The sequence below is a fragment of the Miscanthus floridulus genome, chromosome 8 (assembly GCF_019320115.1).
Source record: "Miscanthus floridulus cultivar M001 chromosome 8, ASM1932011v1, whole genome shotgun sequence".
Classification (NCBI taxonomy): Eukaryota; Viridiplantae; Streptophyta; class Magnoliopsida; order Poales; family Poaceae; genus Miscanthus; species Miscanthus floridulus.
The window spans coordinates 49,692,922-49,715,735 of NC_089587.1; the positions used below are offsets into that span (position 1 = coordinate 49,692,922).

Below are 22,814 nucleotides of genomic sequence, written 5' to 3' on the forward strand. Positions count from 1 at the left end.
TTATTAGGTATATATAGATGTAGATTTGGAGATGTTAGAAGTTGAGGTGGTAAGCTTATAGCGTGGTCAAAATTTTCATACACCAAGTTCCTCCTATATTTATTTCATACATAAGTACCAATTACTCCCTTCATTGTAAATTATAAATCGTTTTGATTTTTTTATATCAATTTTATTATACATCTAGATATAATAATATATCTAGATATATAACAAAATGAATAAACCAAGACTTATAATTTGAGAGGGAGGGAGCAGTATATCTCTGATGCGTTCGTTGCAGCACCAGGCGACGAAACGACCACGGTCCAAGGTTTAGGAGTTCAGCGCAGGCGCCGCCTGCAGTCACCGTCGTGGCAGCTACTAGATTGCTCGAGATGACACGGCACACTACTATAAAAAAAGTGTCTGCAAGTGCGTTAGACTGTGCCCATGGTCTGCTAGGTCGCGCACTCTCCTTTGAGAGGCCTGATTAGTTCCTCCTCAAAAGTTTACATCATATCTTATCAAATATTCAGATACATGCATAACATATTAAATATAGACTAAAAATAACTAATTACACATATTACTAATAATTTTACAAGACGAATCTTTTAAACCTAATTAGTCCATAATTTGACAATAAAGTGTTACAGTAACACATATTCTAATGACGAATTAATTAAGGTTAATAAATTCATCTCACGGTTTTCTAACGGATTATGTAATTTATTTTTTTATTAGTATCCGATCACTCCATGCGACACCGTGACACCCGATGTGACTCCCAAAACTTTACACCTGGAACTAAGGCCTGAATCAAGTATCTGCGCAGCAGTCTGCCTCCAACTTCTGTTGCTCAGAATGTCAAACATGGGTAGCTACAAGAGCCACAACCACCTGGTGTCCACCACACTGCAGTACAGCGTGCATCATATATAGCCATGTAGCCCTCCGATTTAGCTGACAAATGGGCCATAGGCCCCCAACAACAGGTTAACTTACAACTGGACCCAGATCTAATAATAAACTTATATAACTACATTTATATATATAATAACACAAAAAGATGGCCAGCCACTGTCGTATTACTGTTCCTGATCACTGCTGACTGCGTACAATCACACTAGATTCCCAAGTTGCCTCGTCGTTACAGATTTGGTCCACAGCAACGCAAGGAGTGCCAGAGGAGTAGCATCTTGCCAAATCAATCGCCAATATCTTGAACCCATTGCAAACCTGCCACGGTCCAACAAAAATGTGTGCAACAACACATGGTAAGCAACATGAGCAGGGGGTCATATAAAATTCTGCAAACACGTCAAAAAGGAAAAGGGTATTATGTTATATAAAATTGTAAACATGTGAAACTAGAGCTCACCCCAAAAAGGAAGCTCATTATAACCTGGATTTAATCATAACTTAAGAAAATGAAAAAAAAAAATAGTTACGAGTTTTCACACATGCAGACGCCTGGCGCGGCGTTAGACCACCAATGTCACCGGCGCAGGCAACATCCACTCGGGCCTTACGTGCCGTGCTCCATTCGATCCAGTGAATGAGGTGGTGATGAGGTGGAGTGGAGGGATGAGAGGGGTGGTGGAGCTAGAGGGTTAGGTCACCCGCCCAGACGCGGAGGCTTAAGACTAAAGAGAACTGGTTATTCACTCTGTTTTTCATCCAATGACACTAATTTATGACTGGAGGGAGCAACAGCTAGTAGCATCGATTGTTCAGCTGGTGCTGATACGATCGTATACGATCATGGATTATTACTGCTGGCTGGTTTGGTGTGAGAGAAAAATACTGTTCTGACTAGAAATTTACGATCGTTTACGACCAAGCGAACAGGCCAGTTTCTTGGACTACAGATCATTAAAAGTACTAACAGATGGGAATTCTTCTTGGAAAGTGTAACACTACAACTGACCTTCAAGTACCGACTCCACTGCAGAATTTGGAACAATAAGTCCAACGAACCGCTTGTTGTCAGTTGTTGTCTCCAAGCGGACAACACGTATTCTCTTGTGAATCAGTCGCACCTAATTTATGTAAGCAAAAAAAACTGCCAATTAGAGAAGCATAGATTAAATACCCTCCACGGCTCTAGTACATGTACAAACCCATTCTATCATTAAATTTTACCATGCTATCTAATATAAACACTTCATGTAATGAACTGATAATTGCGGCAGGTGCTTCAAGTAAGAGAAAACATTGTTTTTGTATAAAAAAAACAAACCTGCTTAGCTAGTGCCTTTGCTACTGCACCCCATACAGGAAGTATTAGACCACCCAATACATTAATCTCCTGCAACCTTCTGCCTACCGTGCAATTGCTTCCAAGTTTGCATTTTGGCCCGTGCATACACTGTAAGTCAAAAGACACCAGATTAACGGATGAAACTAACCCAAGTTGGTTAAAGTGCAGACGATATAGCCAATCATGTCTTCCTAAAATACGAGCAGTTAGGTTCAGGTTAAAGCAGCATAAAAAGTGAGGATTAATCCTGGAACTATACACTAGTTTTCAGATGCTCGAACTGTAACTTGTTGAATCAAAATAAGAGCTAAAATAATAGAACCCTTTGGGATGGTCTCCTTTAGATGGTTGATAGTAAACAACATTGAACTGGAACAATGACTTTTTGTCCCAAGCAAGTTGGGGTAGAGACAAAACAACAACTAAAAGCAACTTTGTAAAAAAGAAACAGCTAAAAGCAACTAAAGTCAAAGACTTATTATGTCCCAGCATTATTGTATCATCCCTTTGTGCTAATGGTAAAAACCTACTTGTATTTCTTTTCTAATTCATACGCTCATTAGCAATAACAGATCACTGTAAGCTTAAAAAATAAGTAACCCAGCTTCACATAAGTTTACAGGTAGTTTGACAAACATCACAGTGAAGGTTGGATGAAGTTCTCTAACTAGACCATTACCTGTTTGGATGAAGAGTCATACTCTTCTTGCCAGCCTTTACTAATTTTGTCAACAGATGAGACCTTCCTGTACTTGCTTTTAAGCTCAACCAAAGGCATTTCCCTTAAAACAAGACAGGGACAACATGTTAAGTATGAAAACGTAAACTAAGCACCATGATATAAGAGCCCACGAGTAACAGCTATGCTTTACTGCCTCCATTTGTGACATACCCCAGAATGCATGCAGTCAAACTACTCTAACTTTGACCAATTTAGAATTTAGGTTGATTATAAGGGTAAAAGAATGAAAAATATTTTCATAATATAGTAGTTTATATGTTTTTATTCTCATGTTTATACAAAAAATTATGGTCAAAGTTGCACACTGAAGACCGACGACGTCCAAACTGTCATACATTTATTTATGTATGGTTGGAGTACTCAAGATGAATACTCCCTCAGTCCTAAAATAAGTGATGTTTTAGGTTTGTCCTAAGTCAAACTATTTCAAGTTTGACCAAATTTATACACAAAAATACTAATGTTTATGATATCAAATAAGTACTATTAGATTTATCATGAAATATATTTTCATATTCTACATATTCGGTATCATAACTCCGCCTATGTTGTCTCAACATAGCAGGTCCCAAGCCCTGGTAAAGGAGGGTTGTGATAGGCGTGGCGAGCCAACGTTAAATCTAGCCATTCTAATAGAGATGAAACCCGAAAGAAAACAGCTATTCACGTGCCTGAACCTTGATTGCTTCTACTGGGTTTCAACTCTAGCCTACCCCAACTTGTTTGGGACTTAAAAGCTTTGTTGTTGTTGTTGTTGTTGTACATATTCGGTATCATAAATATTGATGCTCTTTCCTATAAATTTGGTCAAACTTAAAATGGTTTGACTTAGGACAAACCTAAAACATCACTTATTTTGGGACGGAGGGAGTAGAAGAAATCAACTCTGCCAAGATTTGAAGTGTTATGAAAGCAGTGATACAAAAGAAAATTATTAGGAAAATGATGAAGTAAGTACCTTGAAGCCTCCCCGACAGCCGGACGAATTACTCTGTACAATCCTTCAGCTGAACTGGTAAAGCAAAAGCGAGAACAAATGCAATAAGGATTCAAGTCGAGAAAAGCATAATTGCAATTACAATGTGGCATCATATTTTTTGGCAGCCAAACAAACTCTGTAGTCATGATAGACGCATACCAGAGCATCTTTTATTAAAAACTAGACCTACGAGGGTATGACCACCCCCAGGCATTGCATTAAGAAGAAGACCTTCTCACGCAGGCCCAGAAAACCCCCGAACCCCTGTCCCACCCTTACACAGCGGCACCGTCGCCCTGTGAGAACGGGCCGGTCCTTAGACCTGTGCTTTGGCGTGGGACAGACGAGGGGATTTTTTTAACCCCAGCCTGAAATTCGCTCCCACGGGGAGTCGAACCCAAGACCTAAGGAGTGCCGCCGGGACGCTCTAACCAGTTGGACTAGAGGCCCTTTGGCCAGAGCATCTTTTATTACAACAAATACTTCAATATCCATGTATCTGACTCCAAACATCGTTAAGACATATTCCATCTTTCATGACAGTAATAGGAATCTTTTTCTTATATATTTAAAATTCTTTGAATTCATTGTAGAATTCATGAAAAACCATAGTTATTGTGGCGTCGCCATATCGTCGCCTTATCGTCGCCATATCGCCGTGGCGGTTTTGTGGCTCTCGCCACGGCGACGCCACGGCTCCGGCATGTATGGCGTCCGCCATAGCGCCGTGGCGTCCCTGTGGCGCCGATATGGCGTCCTGTGGCGCCGTAGTGCGCTGTGGCGGGCGCCATACACGCCGAGTCTAGGGTACAGTCGGGCCCGGGTGCAAATAGAGGACCCCCCCCGCGCGCCTGGAAACGCCCCGCATCTCCTCGCCCGCCCCGCATCTCCCCGCCCCGCATCTCCTCGCCTGCCCTCCGCCGGCCCGAGCCGCCGCCGCCTGGAGTCGGCCTCGCCCGCCCTCCGTCGGCCGCTGTCCGCCCTCCGGATCCGCCGGCCTCCCCCGCCCTCCGGATCCGCCGGCCTCTGTTCCTCTGTTCCCCCGCCTGGAGCCGCCTCCGACCGAGCCCGAGCCGCCGCCGCCTGGAGTCGGCCTCGCCCGCCCTCCGTCGGCCGCCGTCCGTCGGCCTCCCCCGCCCTCCGGATCCGCCGGCCTCTGATCCTCTGTTCCTCCGCCTGGAGCCGCCTCCGATCTAAGCCCGAGCCGCGGCCGCCTGTTCCTCTGTTCCTCTGTTCTCTCTGTGCCTCTGTGATCCGAGCCCGAGTGAAGACGTGAAGTGGTGAGTTGAAGTGCCTCACTGCCTCTGCTCCTCTGTTCTCTCTGTGCCTCTGTTCTTCAATCTTCAACGCCTCAACGCCCTTCTTTTTTTTGACAGAAGTACAGAACATGGCTACTCAAGGGACTGGAAGCGCGGAGGCCTCGGACGCCGCATCAAATATTGATCCAAAGACTGATCCAAAGCGGAAGCCGGCAAAGTCAAATGATCCTGGGTGGAAATATGGATTTTGGCCAACCATTGACAATAGAGATGTTGTGCAGTGTTGCTTATGTGATAGAAGAATAACTGGAGGAATTAGAAGGCTCAAGAAGCATCTTGTGGGTGGTTATGAAGATGTTCAGAAATGTGTCAAAACCACAACAACTATTGCACGAGAGATGCAAGATGCATTGGACGACTTTTGAGAGATGAGAGATTTGGAAGTTTGAGAGATGAGAGAGTTCTATGTCTTTGTGCTACATTTACATTGCTATTTTGAGGCTAATATTGTAGACTATATCTTTTAAGCTACATTTGCATTACCATTTGTCAATATAATTTCCTAATATCCTAGACTATAATGTATGTATTCGCCACGCCGATGTGTGTATGGCGTCGCCACGCCGCGCGCCATAGACGCTGTAAAGGTGTGAAGGTGGTGGGTCGCCGCGCCTCGCCACGCCGCCGTAAAAACTATGTGAAAAACTACAAGTTGACAATGCGCTAAACTATCCAATAGTATAGAAAAATATATCAAATGTGCCAAGGATTCCCATCACAGTAGGGATCTCTTGCTGAAATGTTTCATTTGTCATCAGATGCCACAATAATTGCACCATCTTCCATCTTCTATTAGTTATGGAATTTTATCAGTGGCGGAGGGTGAATCCGAATTAAGGAGGGGCTAATTTTAAAAGGTGCTACTGTAACTATGGCAGTTGACAGTGGCAGACATGCACGTCTCTCCATCGCCTACTTTTTTCCTCCTTCCCTGAGCTTAGTCATAGCTGGAGTACTGCATGTGGCTATGACTGCTGCACCAGCACCACTTCATATGGCCTGTCTTTTCTTCTTTCCCTACAAATCACAGTCCTTGTCTTCCCTTCTTGCACTACTAGTGTCTTCAGGGATTCGTAAGTTGTCAGAGGAAGGGGGGGGGGGGGGGGCGCAACACCCAGTTTCGCCTCTTTGAGGCTCCACCACTGAAGGTTATTTCTTACCCATGTTCTAAGAAAGAAATTTACAATCCTGAGACATCTTATAGAAAATAACAAAAATATAAATAAAGCATGCTCATCAATCACATCTTACCCTTCAAAAGCTAGCAGAAAGTGTCTTCTCCCCATCCATTCTTTTCTGGACTCATAGAATCCATCACTAGAAGAATTTGCTTTATCTTTCAGCCTTTCTTCAAGTATTGCATTTGCTAACTGAACATTTGCGATTGAAAACATAGAAAACAATGCGCTTGTCAAGAGGTGCAGTCTTAAAAGTAATGCAGAACTATGTTTCAAAAAAAAGTAATGCAGAACCAAATTGAAATGCATATCTATATCTATATCTATATATCTTATAATCCTAAAACCCACTACAATCCTATCTCAACATGCAAGCCATCCACATCAGCAGCCCACTAGCACATGCAATTGTCACCTATCTATTCATGCAAGCTATCCACATCAGCAAGCCACATCACCCACTAACATCATTTATTTGTCCATGTCAGCATACAATACTATCCACTAAAATTTATTCGCAATTCCTGCAGCAACGCGCGGGGTATGCTCCTAGTATAGATACATTTCATGTCCCACAAGTTCTTAAGAAAAACAGATAATGGCTTCAATATGAAACTTACTTCCCAAGAAACTCCACGGTCAACTGTAAAAGTATATAATACTGTACTAGCACCAGACACAGTATCAACATGAACAGTCTGCACAAACAAAATTCAGTTATAGCTACAAGTAGAGCTACTACAGCAAACTTTTGTCTGAAAGAAACACTACCTTTGGTGAGTCTTTCATTTCAACACTTTTAGCTTTGATATCAACAATGCCAGAATCAAGTTGCCCTTCAATTCGTGCATTCTGAATCACTATATCAAGTATGCTTGTGAAAAGATCAAATAATCTGTCATATTAAGTATGTCCGTGAGCTATCGCCTGACCAGGTACAAATGTAATGAAAGAAATTTGTGTTCAGAAAAAAACTTGCCTATTCTGGATGTCTGGAAACAATCCCAGAATACGATTAAGGAAACGGGCAACATCATGCATATCAGAATCAAGAATCCTACCAGTAAGCTTTCCACCATTTTTTCCATTGCCTGCAACGACAGTTGCCAATCACAAGCTCCAATTTTGAAACTAAATAGTATAGATTTGATGCAAAAATAGCAGAACATTTGTATCATGCACTGCATGGTACTCCCTCCATTCCAAATTATAGTTCATTTTCACTTATGTCCTAAGTCAAACTTCTCTAACTTTGATCAAGTTTTGACAAAAATATATTAACATTTACAAGTTAGAGAAGTTTGACTAAGATATCAACCAATGACTTGGTCAAAGTTAGAGAAGTTTGTGCACCCATGATTATGAACTCAGAGGTGAAGTTTATATGATAAATTGGCCGAAAACATGAAGTTTGTGGCTAAGCAGCATATATAGCTTTGAGAAGTGTACCCATGTGATGTTTTTGTTTGTCTAAGATAAGAACAGGCTTTACTACAAACAGAAGAATGCAATAACTGAAACACATTATTAGGTTCAAAAGTGGCACTTACATATATGATAAATTGGGCAAGAATGGTAAAACACGACCTTTTGAAGCAAAACAATCAAAACAGAACTTTCTAAAGTTCATATTTCTAATTCTGAGACAATACAAATAAGTTTGTGAAACAAACTTACACATTATAGGATCCCTAATAATTCCAACTGACACTAAAGCAGCTTTTGCTTTAGTGATGAACTCTTCAAGAGTAGCTTGATTCTCAGAGCATCCAAAAGGCACAACAGGAAAGGCATCCTGGTAACCTTGAAATAAAATGCTTTAGAACAATGCATATATTTGGAAATGACCCTGCCTTCCTTCCAAAGTGAAAATCAAATATTAACTACTAACCTGTTCCATTATTCCTCTGTACATCATTGCGAGGGCTTTCTTTCCATAATTACTGTCATAGTTAAAGGCGCTAAGTGATGGTCCAGCTCTACAAAAGTTGGATCACACAATGTAAACTAAAGACGTTCAAGGTTATACTTATCACAGAACAGAGCTTACTGATATCAGTAAGCATGAGAAAGAACCTTCGATCTCCTTGCGTTAAAGCTCCAAGAGACTCCAGTCTCTTTGCCACGATTGAAGCAAATCGCTTTTCACCACCGAGGTTTGTGAAAAGAAGCCTGGATTGGTGTTTCAAGAATTATAAATTTATGATTCATAATTTCAGATATAGGTAACTTAAAAGAGGGTCATTTCTGTAGAAAGGAATAGGGAGAACACCTCACTCCATTAGGGAGGGGTGACTTTCATATATATAGTCGCAAGGAGCTCAGTACAATTACAATTAGACCCTTAGATATATACACATCTAGCAATTTCCCTTCTATCACTGAGCATAAGCTAATATAAGTGTTCTTGTGCTACATGAGAATCAGAATACTTCCATGAACAAACAAAAACTGCATTTTTTTATCAAATATGAAGGATAGCTGCGTATCTTTATATTAAGAAGGAAAAAGGGTAAAATAATCCATACAAGAACCTACACACTACCACAAACTCACGCACTCACATATATAAAAGTAAAATAACAAACAGTATACATGAGCAAATTGAAAAAATTGTGTTCATATAATACCTATATTCAGGTGCAGAAGTTTGATTAGAACGATGAGTTCTACCAAACTGCTGAATTGCACGGTCTGCACTCCAAGGAAGCTCTAGTGTTATGTGCACTCTTCTCCTCTGGCATGTGCAGTTTAGCAGGATAAGGCACATTCCTACAGACAACCATCTTGAACTGTATGGATGAGGAGGAAAACAGACCTGATTTTTTGCCCTTCGATCAGCATGTAGAGAAACACCAGCTGATCCTGCTTCTGATATTATGGCAACATTCTTTTCTCCATCCATGAACTGCTGCTTTTCATGCATATTGATCATGTCCAATGCAACTTCTTTCCTAGAAAGGGCATATATTTGGATTAGAATTACTGAATCAAAGAAGATAACATTACATGAAAGCTCACTCACGTGTTCCGCGCCTGGTAAATAACACCTTTTCCATCTGATGCTCTTATTAGCATACCACGTCGTCCAGTTATTTCTGCAACATTGTCAGGACCACCAAGCTACAAAATACAAAAACAAAACCTTATAAAAAATACAAAAACAAAATAAATGTCTGGAGGTATTGTTGATGACCAAATAATCAACTAAATTTTTTTGACAAACATTTCACTCTGCTGATTCAAAGCATATGGACTAATGATGTTAAAGTATCGACCCTGGATGCCTTATTCATACATTAAAAGCCATTGGCGCCTTCCTAAGCACCTAAATTATTTAACATTTACCCATACAAGGGTGACATGGGAATGGGTCCACGGACCAAGGGGGCGACGGAGAGATCGAGGCAAGCGCACCGGCGTGATCATTTTTTAATGCACGAGAGGCCATATGCATGCGCTGTTGGCCTCTTCATTACGTATTGAAGAATTCAGTTTAATTCCATTACTAAACATAGCCAAACAGTGCTAAACAGTAGCTAGAGGCCGTTAGAGTGGTGTAATTCCTGCGCACATGAAGGTTTAGTTATATTCCATTAAGCTACATATGCAGTTCTGCTATTAATAGCTCGTTCTATATTTCCAGTTCACAAATAGGACTAGCTGGATCGAATTTGGATATCTTAGGTCACACTTCAGAAGTCACTGATCCCTCCAAAATACCTAAAATATTTACTCATATGTTCAGCTAAAGTCTAATCTACGTAAGTCTAATCTACATAAGAGTTCTGTGATTAATAGCCCATTCTATTTTTCCATGTCTTCAGAGATTTGGGTTCACATCATCCTCTAGTGTGAGGTTATGAATACCAACTGTTGGTCAACATTCAATGCAAAATTCATGAGGGTAGTTCAACATTTTCGACTTGAAAGTTTGATTACCTGATCGATGATATCATCTAAAGGATTACTAGGTAAATCCAAGGAGCGGATTATGTCAAGAATCTTTGACTTTCTGTCCAATGCAGCATCATACCTGACAACAATTTTCAACAAGTTTATGAAATGGGCCATATGAGCATGTCAAATTAGTGAATGCTTATTGATTCACATAACAGACACCTCTTTGAGAGTTCAGTCAAGTAAGCATCTCTTTCTTTTAAGTAGCTTTCTACTTTCTCCTTGCAACCATAACATGTCCAATCGTCAGTCACAATTTCAGTCCAAGGTGGAGTGAGGCAACTAGGGTGAACCCGTGAAGCACAAATAGAGCAATAAAGCAACAAGCTTTTCTCCTGAAATGACATGCAAATTAAAGGGTTAGACAAACTAAACAAAAATAAGCAGATGTAGTCATCAAATTCCAAGAGCTCAGTGTTGTATGCTATTACAAAGCAATGCTGCCTTTTTGTACAGTGCAACTGGACCTGAAGCAGTTAGTGGTTGTATTTAATAAATTTCTGGGCTATATTGAACAGTTGCCCGGTAGCGCTAATTTGAACAATTGGCGTCTGGCTAACATTTAAAAGTTCAGTAAGATTTGGAGATTGCCAGTAAACTTATATTGACATGTGCAGGGATAATTTTTTTAACAAAAACAGTTTTTATATTCTGGTGTGATAATAAAAAGATCACCATGGTAGGTAAAAGTGTTGGGACCAAGTACATCACAAGTAGGCTAAAATTTGCAGTGCTTATTGAAACATAAAAGGTCACCTCCTCAGTGTTGCAAATCTGACACATATAGAAGTCCTCATCAGATTCTGTTGATTCATGATCTGACTCTGCTGCGACATTTATAGAATAGATAAATAAGTACATCAAGAAATGAAGAAAATATTAGGAAAGAGATCATAACTATTATTCAAGCTGTCCATGCAACAATAGCAATCAACTGTTTCAACTTTCCAACAGCACAGTATTATCAGAAGATATTACTTTCACACTACAGAAGGACAGAGGCCTGTGCCCAGTATTATCAGAAGATATTACTTTCACACTACAGAAATACAGAGGCCTGTGAAAATATTTGGATGCTTGGCTATTTACATGACATTTCATCGCAATTATGTACTCATTCTATTTTTTTCCTTTTATAATGTGTCTAAGGATTTTGACAAGACTTTAAATTATGTAATTTGACCATCGATTTCTCTTACAATATATCAGCAATTGCTACAAATCAATGTCGCCTTAAAAGATTTCTGAACTGAATCTATTGATATAACTTTCATCCACTAAGCATACACATAATCTGACTAGCTATTAGTCAACATTTATGAATTTGACCTTTTCAAATCCTAATACATTATATTCCTGTAAAAATAAACGGAGTAAATGTTTAAGTAATAAAGCATGTCCAGACTACGTAAATAGATGCAATTATATGTAATGAGCAAACCAGGTTCCATTGGTTTTAATTTTAATTTCTTACCAACAGGCACATCCCAATGCAACAAATAATATGATTATCAGGAGAGGGAAGAGAATTTGCCAATGACCACTCCTTGAGATGAGAAAATAAAGCTACCTCGGTAAATGAACAATGGATCCCATCCTATCTAATTTACACCATAGTATGAAAAAATTGAAGTGATTAAGAACACCCATTAATGGCAGGTTTGTGGTTGTGCTACAGTGCTACTCTATGGAATCTAGGAGGAGAAAGGAATATTTATCAGCTTCACAAATACTTTGCTCTCCTACAAAGATGCTTCCAAGTGGTAACTATATAAAAAATACAAATACTTTTGCCATTGCAGTACCATATTTAGCAATCACTATCAACAACTTTGTCAGAAAACTTATGTGCAGGGTACTCATCACCTCCATCTTCTCTCACATCTTCCTTTTTTCCAAGTTTACTAACTCGCCCTTTCAAGGACATATCAGATCCATGCCGCTTGTGCTGAAACTCCTGGACTTTTTCTTCACCTGCAACAGCATACGTAAATAAAGAAGTAAGCAAGCAGGACTGCATAGACTACAAATATTCTCTTCTAAATCAAGGTCAACGGAGTGCCAAAACTCATTTTCTGCAATACAGATGGTTAAATTTTCAAACAGGAATTTTTTGTGAAAGTTACAGCAGTTGACAACATCTGAGACATTGAAGTTTAGATTAGAAACTACAAGTCCTGATTTTTTTTCCCCCGAAAAGAATGTCTGTGATAGTGGGGGAGAGCTATCAAACCAATGTAGGGAACCCTGTAGTACTGATCCAACGGTGGGAAAGTAGTAGATTACAAAGCATAATGTAACAATTGGTGGGGTTATTGACTTATTGTACATATGTACTGGACTAAGAGATGATAAATATGATGTGCTGCAACAGTTAATTGTGATGTAGAGGTAAGGTGTGTGATCTTATATCAGCACAACAGAAGATGGCATGGCAATTACTAGATAAAAAACAGCCAGCCTCTTGTGCAGCAACCAAATGCCAAAGTTCATTAGTCATTTATCTAGTGTATTATTTGTGTACAAACTAACAAACACGAAACCCACCATGGTTTGAGCACAGAACCAACATGTAAACACCCAGAAAACAATTAAGTAATTTACTAATAACAAAACATCAATCAATTTTTTTGTATAAATTTAGCTTATTTTGGAAGAAATAAAAAAGGGAGAGCAAATTTTGGAAAACTACAGATACTTTGGCAAACTTATCACAAAACTACAGATTTAAGTTTCTGAAGAGTGTTTGTTGTGGTGTTGGGCTGGAGCTAAGGCTCTGCAGCTTCTTAAGCGTTTTTTTTTTTTTTGGCCAGTGGTCATCTGTTTTTCATAGTGTGTGGCGCTAAGAGTCCTGTGATTGGCTACTTGGGGGAGCAGGCTCTGCCTCTCCTCTGTTTTTATTCTCTTCTTAATGAAATGACACGCAGCTCTCCCACATTGTTCGAGAAAAAAAAAACTACAGAGGCTTAAGCTGGAGCATCAGTGTCATGTTACATGACTACATCTATAAAGTTTATGCCAATGCAAACCTTGTTCAAAACAATCAGGCTTTGGAGGCAAAGGATAATTATCTTCTACCAGCTTAAGAAGAAGCTCTCTAGGACCAGAAACGAAATCATCCATTTCAATGCCCTGCAACATACATTTGAATTAAGAAACAACATTTTGTAACATCAGTTCACCTGCCTAGCCATAGAAATACACAAGATGGGAAGAAAATAATTAGTAGTCTTAGATGACAAGCGCACATATTTAGCAACAGCTTCCTCTGTTCGAGCTTCTCCAGTGCTCTGGAGACCAATCACCACACATTTTTCTTCTGCTAAGGCTTCTTTTGCCAATCTCACAACAGCAGGTACCTTTGCAGACATACACATATGCCTAAAGAAACGCTGCGAAAAAAGATTAAACATAATGTACTGTTATTAAATTGTTAACAACATATGGTAGAGTTAAGAGTATATGAAGCACATGATCTGCCAGACTTCACAGCCAATGCATCAGAATTCTTTTTCTTGAACGTGCAGGAGAGCTGTTTATCATTATATATTAAGAATAAATGAATAATGCATCAGAATTCTCTCTGATCCCATATCTGAGTTGAGAACATCATAGAGTTATATGCCTTTCGGGTTGTTATTCAATTTGTAAATGTACGAGAATGTAACTACCAAACACGTGTTGTTCCATGTAACAAACTATTTCATCTTCATAATGCAATACTCACAGTTCTCATACATGTTTGAGGGAAAAAACACTTTTGGAGAAAGTATGTTTTCAGTTGCATAAAATGAAAAGGAACCACCTGATGACTGGCCCAGTATAGCCGCCATATTTGAGCTGAATTGACTTTATCTTCTGCATAATATTCAATGGCTGATAGGAGTTCAACACGCAGTTCAACCCAAAGTGCAGCTGCCTTTCTATACATATTCTGCAACATGAGATTGGAACTACAGGTTAAGAAAAGTACTAGACAAAGTTAAATTTAAAAGAATACTACTTTACATCGATGAGCAATCATACTAACAAAAATATTCTAACAAAATGTTTCAAAGAGAAACGATCTTATCACCAAAATAAAAGAAAAAGGCAGTATATCAATTTACCATCATTCTTTCCTCCAGAAGTGATTCCAGAACATCAAAGTTAGCACCCTTATAACTTAGAGTACGGCAAACATACATTCCCCTGGGAAAGAATTACAAAAGCAGTATTAATGAACATTGATGCACAAAAGCACTGAATTTGGAATTTAGCAACAGGATAACTCTGTGGCCTATGTATGCAGTATACACGGAACATTAGATATATGTCATCAAAGCATATGTGCTGTCTATATCAATTGGTGTGCAGTTGTGCACATATTGGGCAGAACTTGGTAATTCAGCAGTTCCACAAACACTCGGCCTGTTCGGGAGGCCGTAAACGATCGTGGATTATTTACTGCTGGCTGGTTTGGTGTGAGAGAAAAACACTGTTCCCGGCTCAAAATTTACGATCGTTTACGAGCAAGCGAACAGGCTGACTAACCTGGCTTTCATGTCCATAGCAACAAGTTCAAGAGCACCCACACCTCCTTTCTCAAGAGCACCTGAAAATTTATCCCACCAAGCATGAGCACATCACTATTATTTCTTTGAAATCACAGGTTAAATTTCTGATAAAATCTAATGGAGCATAGTAGTACAGGATACAATGCTAACTGTTGTGAACATATGTGCCTAAAACTGAGAGGTCCATCATTGCTAAGACAAAGGGATATTTGCCTTACACTAATACGTGGTAATCTATAAGCTTTTGTGGAATAATCTAATGAACAGTAAAAGTAGATGACACTGTCCTTTCATTCAAGTAAAGAAAAGTGCAGATAAAGTGCCAGTTCATTTCCATTTACTTTGGGAAGAATCCATCTTTAAATGTTAATTAACACCAAAGACATCTGATAAGTGATAATACTAGATTCTCTATCTGATTACTTCCAAGCCTTCTATTGCACAACAAAATGTACAAGAACTGCAAATCTTGCTTTCATATGGAGTATGGACAACTACAAGTAAACTACTACTACAGCCTTAGATATACTTAGCGCTGTAATTATGGTAGAAGCCTCACCACTGAGAGATGGGAACAAGTATTGTAATTGCTGTTGGGATGAATGGATCAATCATTTGCATGTGAATTCAGACAAGGCCAAAGGAAAAATATATGCACAAAGAAAAAAAAAGGAGGAATTAACATTAACCTAGAAATTGGTGGAAATTCTCAAACGATGTTCTATCTCCCCATAGACCAAGCCGAACCATATAACCTAAATTTCGAGGCTCAGATGCACCAGTCGCTGAACAATAAACAACACGTGCTTGAGGTAACATATCCTGTAATGTTTTGTACCATTAGTGTATCAACACCTCATCGGAAAAGTAAATTGTTGTTACAAAAAAAATAAATCAGCCAAACTGAGAATTAATACGACCACCCCTAGAAAGTAAAGGATCTTTGTTCCAAAGAAAGGGGTATAATGACATGACCATCAATATTTTTTAATGAAATTACCAAATTCACAACAACTACCATAGTAAGCTATGGTGGTAAAAGTTCCTTCATCCAAATAACCTCCCTTGTACGAATTTTTACAAGGTTTATGCTCCAATGGCAGGACAATTTGGCTATATGGTTTTAAACATATATTTTAGCAGACAGTAATTTATATACAAAAGTCTGCTTTTAAAAGCCACACAGCTCGCATTCAAGAAATTGGACACGTAACACCATAGCAGCAGAACATGTTCTATGTTGATAACAAGAACAGAACAAGGAAACATCACCAAGTATGAATCTACATGCACCTGAATCTCAAGAACAGCTTTACCAGTGCGTGTGGGCTGGCTCCCTGCCTCAGGAATCAGATTTTTGGCCTTGTGACACTGCAAGAGAGATCATTTCAGCACATTATTTAATGCCATCAATCATCATGTTTGCATAAGTAAATGGATGTTTTCTAGGAGATGGTGAGATGCCTTGCAAATTCATTCAATTAGATCTTATTCCTTTTGTAGGTGACTCGCAATTCAAGCCTGAGTTTTATTTACCTCATCGAACACCAGAAGACCATCAAACTCAGATCCACACCACTGTACCAACTGCTGCAAACGGGAACGGTTCTCAGAGGATGCTATCAAGCTGCTATAAGTTACAAAAACAACTCCATCTGTGATCCCAATGGTTTTAGAGTCTAGCTTAGAATATGGAAGCTTATTTAAAGCGTGCACTGCAGAAAAAGTATATGGTGTCAGTCATAAATATCACCAACAGACATGAAATGGAAAACTGATGTATTTGCCAGATAGAGGTTAAAATTTGAGTTCTACATTTCATCTCAATTATTAAAACTACCAGACAGGCCATTTCATCAATGAATTATATTAAGCTCTTCCTCCATTAGGAAATATAAGTCCATTGGTTTGGTCCTCCGATAGGAAATATAAGTAATCTTTCCTTTTTACCTTGGACTATGAATATCCAAATGTTATGCACATTGGCAACATAAGATTAGTATTGCTAGATTCGTTATGAAAACACTTTCATAATATATAACTCTTTTCATTTATGATAATATGACTTTATAGATATTGCCAGTCAAAGTGTCATATTGAAGACCATATTGGTCCAAATCGTCTTATATTTCAGATCAGATGAAATATTTAACGATTATGGTTAATCTTGTTTCTCATCAAGACTGACATAAAGACATCTGAAAAAATGGAAAATAACAATGCTTCCATACTATTGAGTGTCATTGATATTTATCTTTGATTTATAATACTTCTCTCTTATATGCACTCCCATAATGTTTCATACAAGTAACATTACATGTCAGCCTATATGCTTTCATACAAGTTTTCAACAATGACAATGCGCATCATGTCTCTCAATTCCAGTTCTTTGCATGAAATGGCCTCAATTAGAATGAATTGCAATTTCATTTTGCTCATGACTCAAAAAAGACAGTGCATTTGCAGATTCGCACCTTCCACACATTTTGCACCAACATCATCCAGATCTCTGCGAGCATCATATTTCAGGTCTGAACCAATTGATATCCACCTGAATAATTTATCACTCATTAAAAATGCAAATAGGCAATAAATAACGCAAGTACAGACAAAAAATGGATAGGTAGTTACAGAATTTCTTTTCTTGCAGAAGTTCTTACAAAGCTTTATGCCTTCCCTGCTGCCAATTTTCCCAGATCAATCCAGCAATGGTACGTCCTTTACCAACACCAGCTCCATCACCGATGAAGAAACCTGCTCTAGCTCCAGTTGGAAGATGATGAAGATGCCTCTGCCATACAAGGATGTAGACTTAGATGAGATGCATTGTACATACAAAACTTCATGAAAAAGGAGATGTCCAACAATGAAGATGTAACTGACCTGACAAGAATACACTATTGTTTCAATCTGTAAGGAAGACAATGCATTGGTTTCATCCAATTCTTTCATGATAGTCAACTTGTAAGTAGGTTCAGGAGGTTGCACTGCTGACAAGGAGGATGTTTCTACTACAGGGTCAGGATGAGGAAGACCAAGAGATAGCTTGGGAGGTCTCTGGAAATAGAATAGGAATATGTAAATTTCTCAAAAGCAACAATAGAAGTGAAAACAGGAAGGGACCTAGGAAGCACAAAGCTGCTCTCTCTTTTTTCATGAAAATAAATGAAACATAAACCCTTACATAATCAATGAAAGTTTCTCCAAAAGTGCCACTTTCATCTTCATCACGCTCAACATCAACTGCAACCTGCTTAAAACCGATTATAGTTACAAATCTAGTAGCATATCAAGAAGCCATTGATGCATGAGATTGTAAATGACAATGGCGATTGATAAAATGCTAGGGACTGTTGACTGTCCAGTGTTTACATGCACCGTTCAACAACCACAACAACAACAACAACAACAACAACAACAAAGCCTTTTAAGTCCCAAACAAGTTGGGGTAGGCTAGAGTTGAAACCCAGCAGAAGCAAGGTTCAGGCACGTGAATAGCTGTTTTCCAAGCACTCCTATCTAAGACTAAGTCTTTGGGTATATTCCATCCTTTCAAGTCTCTTTTTATTGCCTCTACCCAAGTCAACTTCGGTCTTCCTCTGCCTCTCTTCACGTTACTATCCTGGCTTAGGATTCCACTACGCACCGGTGCCTCTGGAGGTCTCCGTTGGACATGTCCAAACCATCTCAACCGGTGTTGGACAAGCTTTTCTTCAATTGGTGCTACCCCTAATCTATCACGTATATCATCGTTCCGAACTCAATCCCTTCTTGTATGACCGCAAATCCAATGCAACATACGCATTTCTGCGACACTCTGTTGAACATGTCGTCTTTTCGTAGGCCAACATTCTGCACCATACAACATAGCAGGTCTAATCGCCGTCCTATAAAACTTGCCTTTTAGCTTCTGTGGTATCCTTTTGTCACATAGGACACCAAATGCTTGGCGTCACTTCATCCACCCTGCTTTGATTCTATGGCTAACATCTTCTTCAATATCCCCGTCTCTCTGTAGCATTGATCCTAAATATCGAAAGGTATCCTTCCTAGGCACTACTTGACCTTCCAAACTAATATCTTCCTCCTCCCAAGTAGTAGTGCCGAAGTCACATCTCATATACTCAGTTTTAGTTCTACTGAGTCTAAAACCTTTGGACTCCAAAGTCTCCCGCCATAACTCTTGCTTCTGATTCACTCATGTCCTACTTTCATCAAGTAGCACTACATCGTCCGCGAAAAGCATACACCAAGGGATGTCCCCTTGTATGTCCCTTGTGACCTCATCCATCACTAAGGCAAACAGATAAGGGCTCAAAGCTGACCCTTGATGTAGTCCTATCCTAATCGGAAAGTCATCCGTGTCTCCATCACTTGTTCGAACACTAGTCACAACATTGTTGTACATGCCCTTAATGAGCCCGACGTACTTCGTTGGTACTTTATGTTTGTCCAAAGCCCACCACATAACATTCCTTGGTATTTTATCATAAGCCTTCTCCAAGTCAATAAAAACCATGTGTAGGTCCTTCTTCTTCTCTCTATACCGCTCCATAACTTGTCTTATTAAGAAAATGGCTTCCATGGTTGACCTTCCGGGCATGAAACCAAATTGGTTCATAGAGACCCGCGTTATTGCTCTCAAGCGATGCTCGATAACTCTCTCCCATAGCTTCATAGTATGGCTCATCAACTTAATTCCCCGGTAATTAGTACAACTTTGAATATCCCCTTTATTCTTGTAGATCGGTAAGAAAATGCGAAGTGAAATTAGTGTTTAGCACATGCATAAGTTAACTATACTACGCCAAACTGTATGTGCTGTACACATGGCAACTACAGCCAATCAAACTGCTAGTCAGGGTTCCAGATGACTTCAGACAGACAAAAAGACTTCAAATAATTTGCCAATATGTGGAAGTATTTTTCACTTGTCTGATGTCTGATTAGCACTGAGGCTAGGTTATTCCACCAAATAACCTAAATAAAAATTATTAAGACTTAAACCTATTAATTTGCGCATGTTATCCCTATGAAGACTAAAGGAAGTTAGTGGATGGATTCCACATGATACTTTGAGAAATTACACAGCAACATTTTAGAACTGAATATAGACAGTGCTCTGCTTTCTTGTGCAAACAAAAAGTTCAGTTCTTATCTTACAGAGAAGTCAGGGTCACAAAGGGAACCATCCAACACCATGGAAGTATGACGAACCAAATAAAAGGTTAGCTTAGCTAATTGTTGCATCCGCAGACAATTGGGAAAGCAAAAGGAATACATGCCTTCTTGCATGTAAGTTCAGCTTCTGATGAACTGAAATGCTCACAAGTGCTGAAGGTGTGTTCCCCCCTGGCATACTATCTATTGGGCTTGCAAGGATTTTGGTGATTTGAGGTCCATATGTTACCAGATAACCAGAATAATGGCATCCAGGCATGCATGTGACGAATGCTCATATGCCATTGCTCAGTTAAAAAAAGAAGCTTTTTTTTTTTTTACCCATGATCAAATCAACTGACACCAAAATTTTGACATTTGGCCATAATTCATGTCAGTCATTGCCACACCAGTGAGGAGTAACACGGTAGCCTAACTCACAACACAGGAATTACTGAATACTGATGAACCGGCAGAGCCATACCTCATTGATCTCCTCAGGTAGCTCAGCAGGAGGGAACATGGGCAGCATGGGCACTGGAACTGGAAGGCGTGGCATCATCGGCAGGAAGGGCAGGTGAGGCATTGGCATTGGCACTGGCACTGGCGGTGGAGGGGGCGGTGGCGGCGGGAGTGGAGGCGGGACGAAGCCTGGGCCCGCAGAGGCAAGGAAATGGCAGAGCTTGGACAAGTCGACAGCGAGGTCGACGCCGCACTGCGGGCAGCGGAAGCGCTCGAGGCCGTGAGGCACGTTGAGGACGGCCTTGCAGCGCGCGCAGGGGAGCTGGATCTTGGTGGGGTCCACGCCCTGCGCCCGGGGAGCAGAGCGGCGGGCCAGAGGATGCGGCATTGGCTGAGTCTGAGGCGGCGGCGGAGGCGGCGGAGGCAGCGAAGGTGGAGGTGGTGGAGGCGGAGTTGGGCCTGAGGGCGGCGGAGACGGGGAGGCCTTGGGCGGGGACGGCGGCATGAGCTCCGGCGGGAGGCGCTGCGCCATGCGGCACTTGGGGCAGATGAACTCGGTCATGCCGGGAGCCACGGCGAGCACGCCGCGGCAGCCGGCGCAGCGCACCTGGACGGGGGCCGACGCGGCGGGGGAGGCGCCGCGGCCGGCCATCGCGGATAGGGCGGCGCGAGGGTTTCGGCCGTAGGACCGCTGGGCGGACTGGGGAGGGAGGGATTTCCGGCTTTCCGCCGAGGGGAAAAGGACTTGTGGGTTTGGTTTTTTACCGGGGTTCTGTCATGCTTTTCTTTTTGGCGTTAATTGGATTGGTGCCGATCCTCGCGACTCACAAATACCATTACTATTAGGATATGTTTGGACGTAGATACTGAAGACACTGAATTGAATCGTTACTGATACTAAATCAGACTCAGCATTGGAAATGGACTAAATACCAAATCTCCTATTTGGATGTAGATGAATTTTCTATCCGGAATCAAGTGACGCATCATATGCCAATTCCTGTTTGCATGTACATAATCGAGGAATTCTATGTCTTCTTCCCCAATCAGGCAATCCCCACCGCGGCACCGCTCGCACGACGAGCTAGGCACACAGGCGGAGGTGGCCTCGGCCTCGAGAGCAGAGGCGGAGGCGGACCCGGCCCTGGCCATGGGGGAGCTCAAGCTTGACCCCGGCTCGGCCATGGAGGAGCTCGACCCCGGCACGACCATGGAAGAGGTCGACTCTGGCCCCGGCCATTGGGGAGCTTGAGCTCGACCCCAACTCGGGCATGGAGGAGCTTGACCCCGGCCCGGCCAGGCAGCGCTTCCCCAATCTCGCGATGAGCCCCAATCCGCCCTGCCCTTTCACTCCACCTACACCGGCGGTCGAGCTCCCCACTAGATCCGCCCCCGCAGGCGCGCACTCACCCGGCCAGGGAGCACAGGAGCCGCCTGAGCGACCGCCTCTGGCCGCTGCGATGGCGCCCGCCCCACCCCGCCTATCCTCATCTCGCGTCGGGCTCGAGCAGCCACGGCTCATCTTCCCCATCTCTGCCTTCACCACTCTTCATCGGGTAGCGCAAGGGGTGGAGGAGCTCCGACAAGGGGACAGAGGGGCTGGCTGCGAGGGGACGGAGGGGCCGACGTCGGAGCTCAAGACGACGAGCGGAGTGAAGTCTAGAGTCTAGAGACGATGAGCGGAGAAGGGGATGCGATTCCCTCCAATACGGAGGGTCTTGGCTCGGTATTGCTTCGGGGTCATGCTAGATGAAGGGAATACCTCGCGGAATCGAGCCCAGTTTCCAGACCAATACCATGGACATCCAAACAGGTGAAATTGGGGACTGCCATTTCCAATTCCAATACCATGGTCTCAATGTAGACATCCAAATGGGGCATTAGTCTTATTGTAAGCATATCATTAGAATTCCACTGGAGTCTAAAAAATGCCATTATGTACACTTACCGCAACTTGTGGCCCACATGCAGATGTATACAGCTAGTACGTACATTCGTATGAACCCTTTTGCCCTAGCTTCTCCATACATGCGCCCGTTTGACTGGATCGAGTCAATCCATCCATTCCCCACCGCCTCCTCTCTCTCGCTTGAACCCTAGCTCGTGGGTGGTGGCAGCGACTACGACCGGCGACGGCGACGACTACTACTTTTGTGGCGGCGGCAACTACTATCGATGCTAGTCGATTAAAGATCATGGTGCAAGCTTGAGTA

General features: G+C 41.4%; 1 protein-coding gene across 5 annotated transcripts; it reads right to left on the reverse strand.

Moving 5' to 3' along the window:
- Positions 1-847: 847 nt before the first annotated feature.
- Positions 848-21,359, reverse strand: LOC136476328 (protein FORGETTER 1-like). Of its 5 annotated transcripts, none has more exons than XM_066474120.1 (32): positions 20,624-21,359; positions 18,164-18,229; positions 17,863-18,036; positions 17,640-17,770; positions 17,454-17,530; positions 16,516-16,694; positions 16,273-16,350; positions 15,669-15,801; positions 14,957-15,017; positions 14,533-14,614; positions 14,229-14,357; positions 13,672-13,815; positions 13,453-13,555; positions 12,290-12,397; positions 11,180-11,247; positions 10,586-10,758; positions 10,406-10,499; positions 9,489-9,586; positions 9,282-9,417; positions 9,094-9,200; positions 8,540-8,635; positions 8,355-8,442; positions 8,141-8,258; positions 7,443-7,554; positions 7,235-7,358; positions 7,084-7,161; positions 6,537-6,655; positions 3,946-3,999; positions 2,925-3,027; positions 2,225-2,353; positions 1,913-2,024; positions 848-1,221 (listed from the first exon to the last, which is right to left on the reverse strand). In XM_066474120.1, exons 1-32 carry the CDS (start codon positions 21,251-21,253, stop codon positions 1,190-1,192), a joined length of 3,936 nt encoding a protein of 1,311 aa, XP_066330217.1. In that variant the 5' UTR covers positions 21,254-21,359; the 3' UTR covers positions 848-1,189. The 5 variants fall into 5 exon arrangements, with proteins under 5 accessions (XP_066330217.1, XP_066330216.1, XP_066330213.1 ...); XM_066474119.1 differs by having other exon boundaries at positions 11,180-11,250; XM_066474116.1 differs by having other exon boundaries at positions 11,180-11,250; positions 12,272-12,397.
- Between the last annotated feature and the right edge of the window lie 1,455 nt (positions 21,360-22,814).

What these genes read in the sequence shown, in the direction of transcription:
- LOC136476328 (XM_066474116.1), bottom strand. Translation starts at nt 21,253, where the DNA reads ATGGCCGGCCGCGGCGCCTCCCCCGCCGCGTCGGCCCCCGTCCAGGTG. An exon ending in TGGTGCAAAATGTGTGGAAG is followed by an intron (nt 16,695 to 17,453) that starts GTGCGAATCTGC and finishes CTTTTTCTGCAG; the next exon opens with TGCACGCTTTAAATAAGCTT. An exon ending in TTGACTGAACTCTCAAAGAG is followed by an intron (nt 10,500 to 10,585) that starts GTGTCTGTTATG and finishes AATTGTTGTCAG; the next exon opens with GTATGATGCTGCATTGGACA.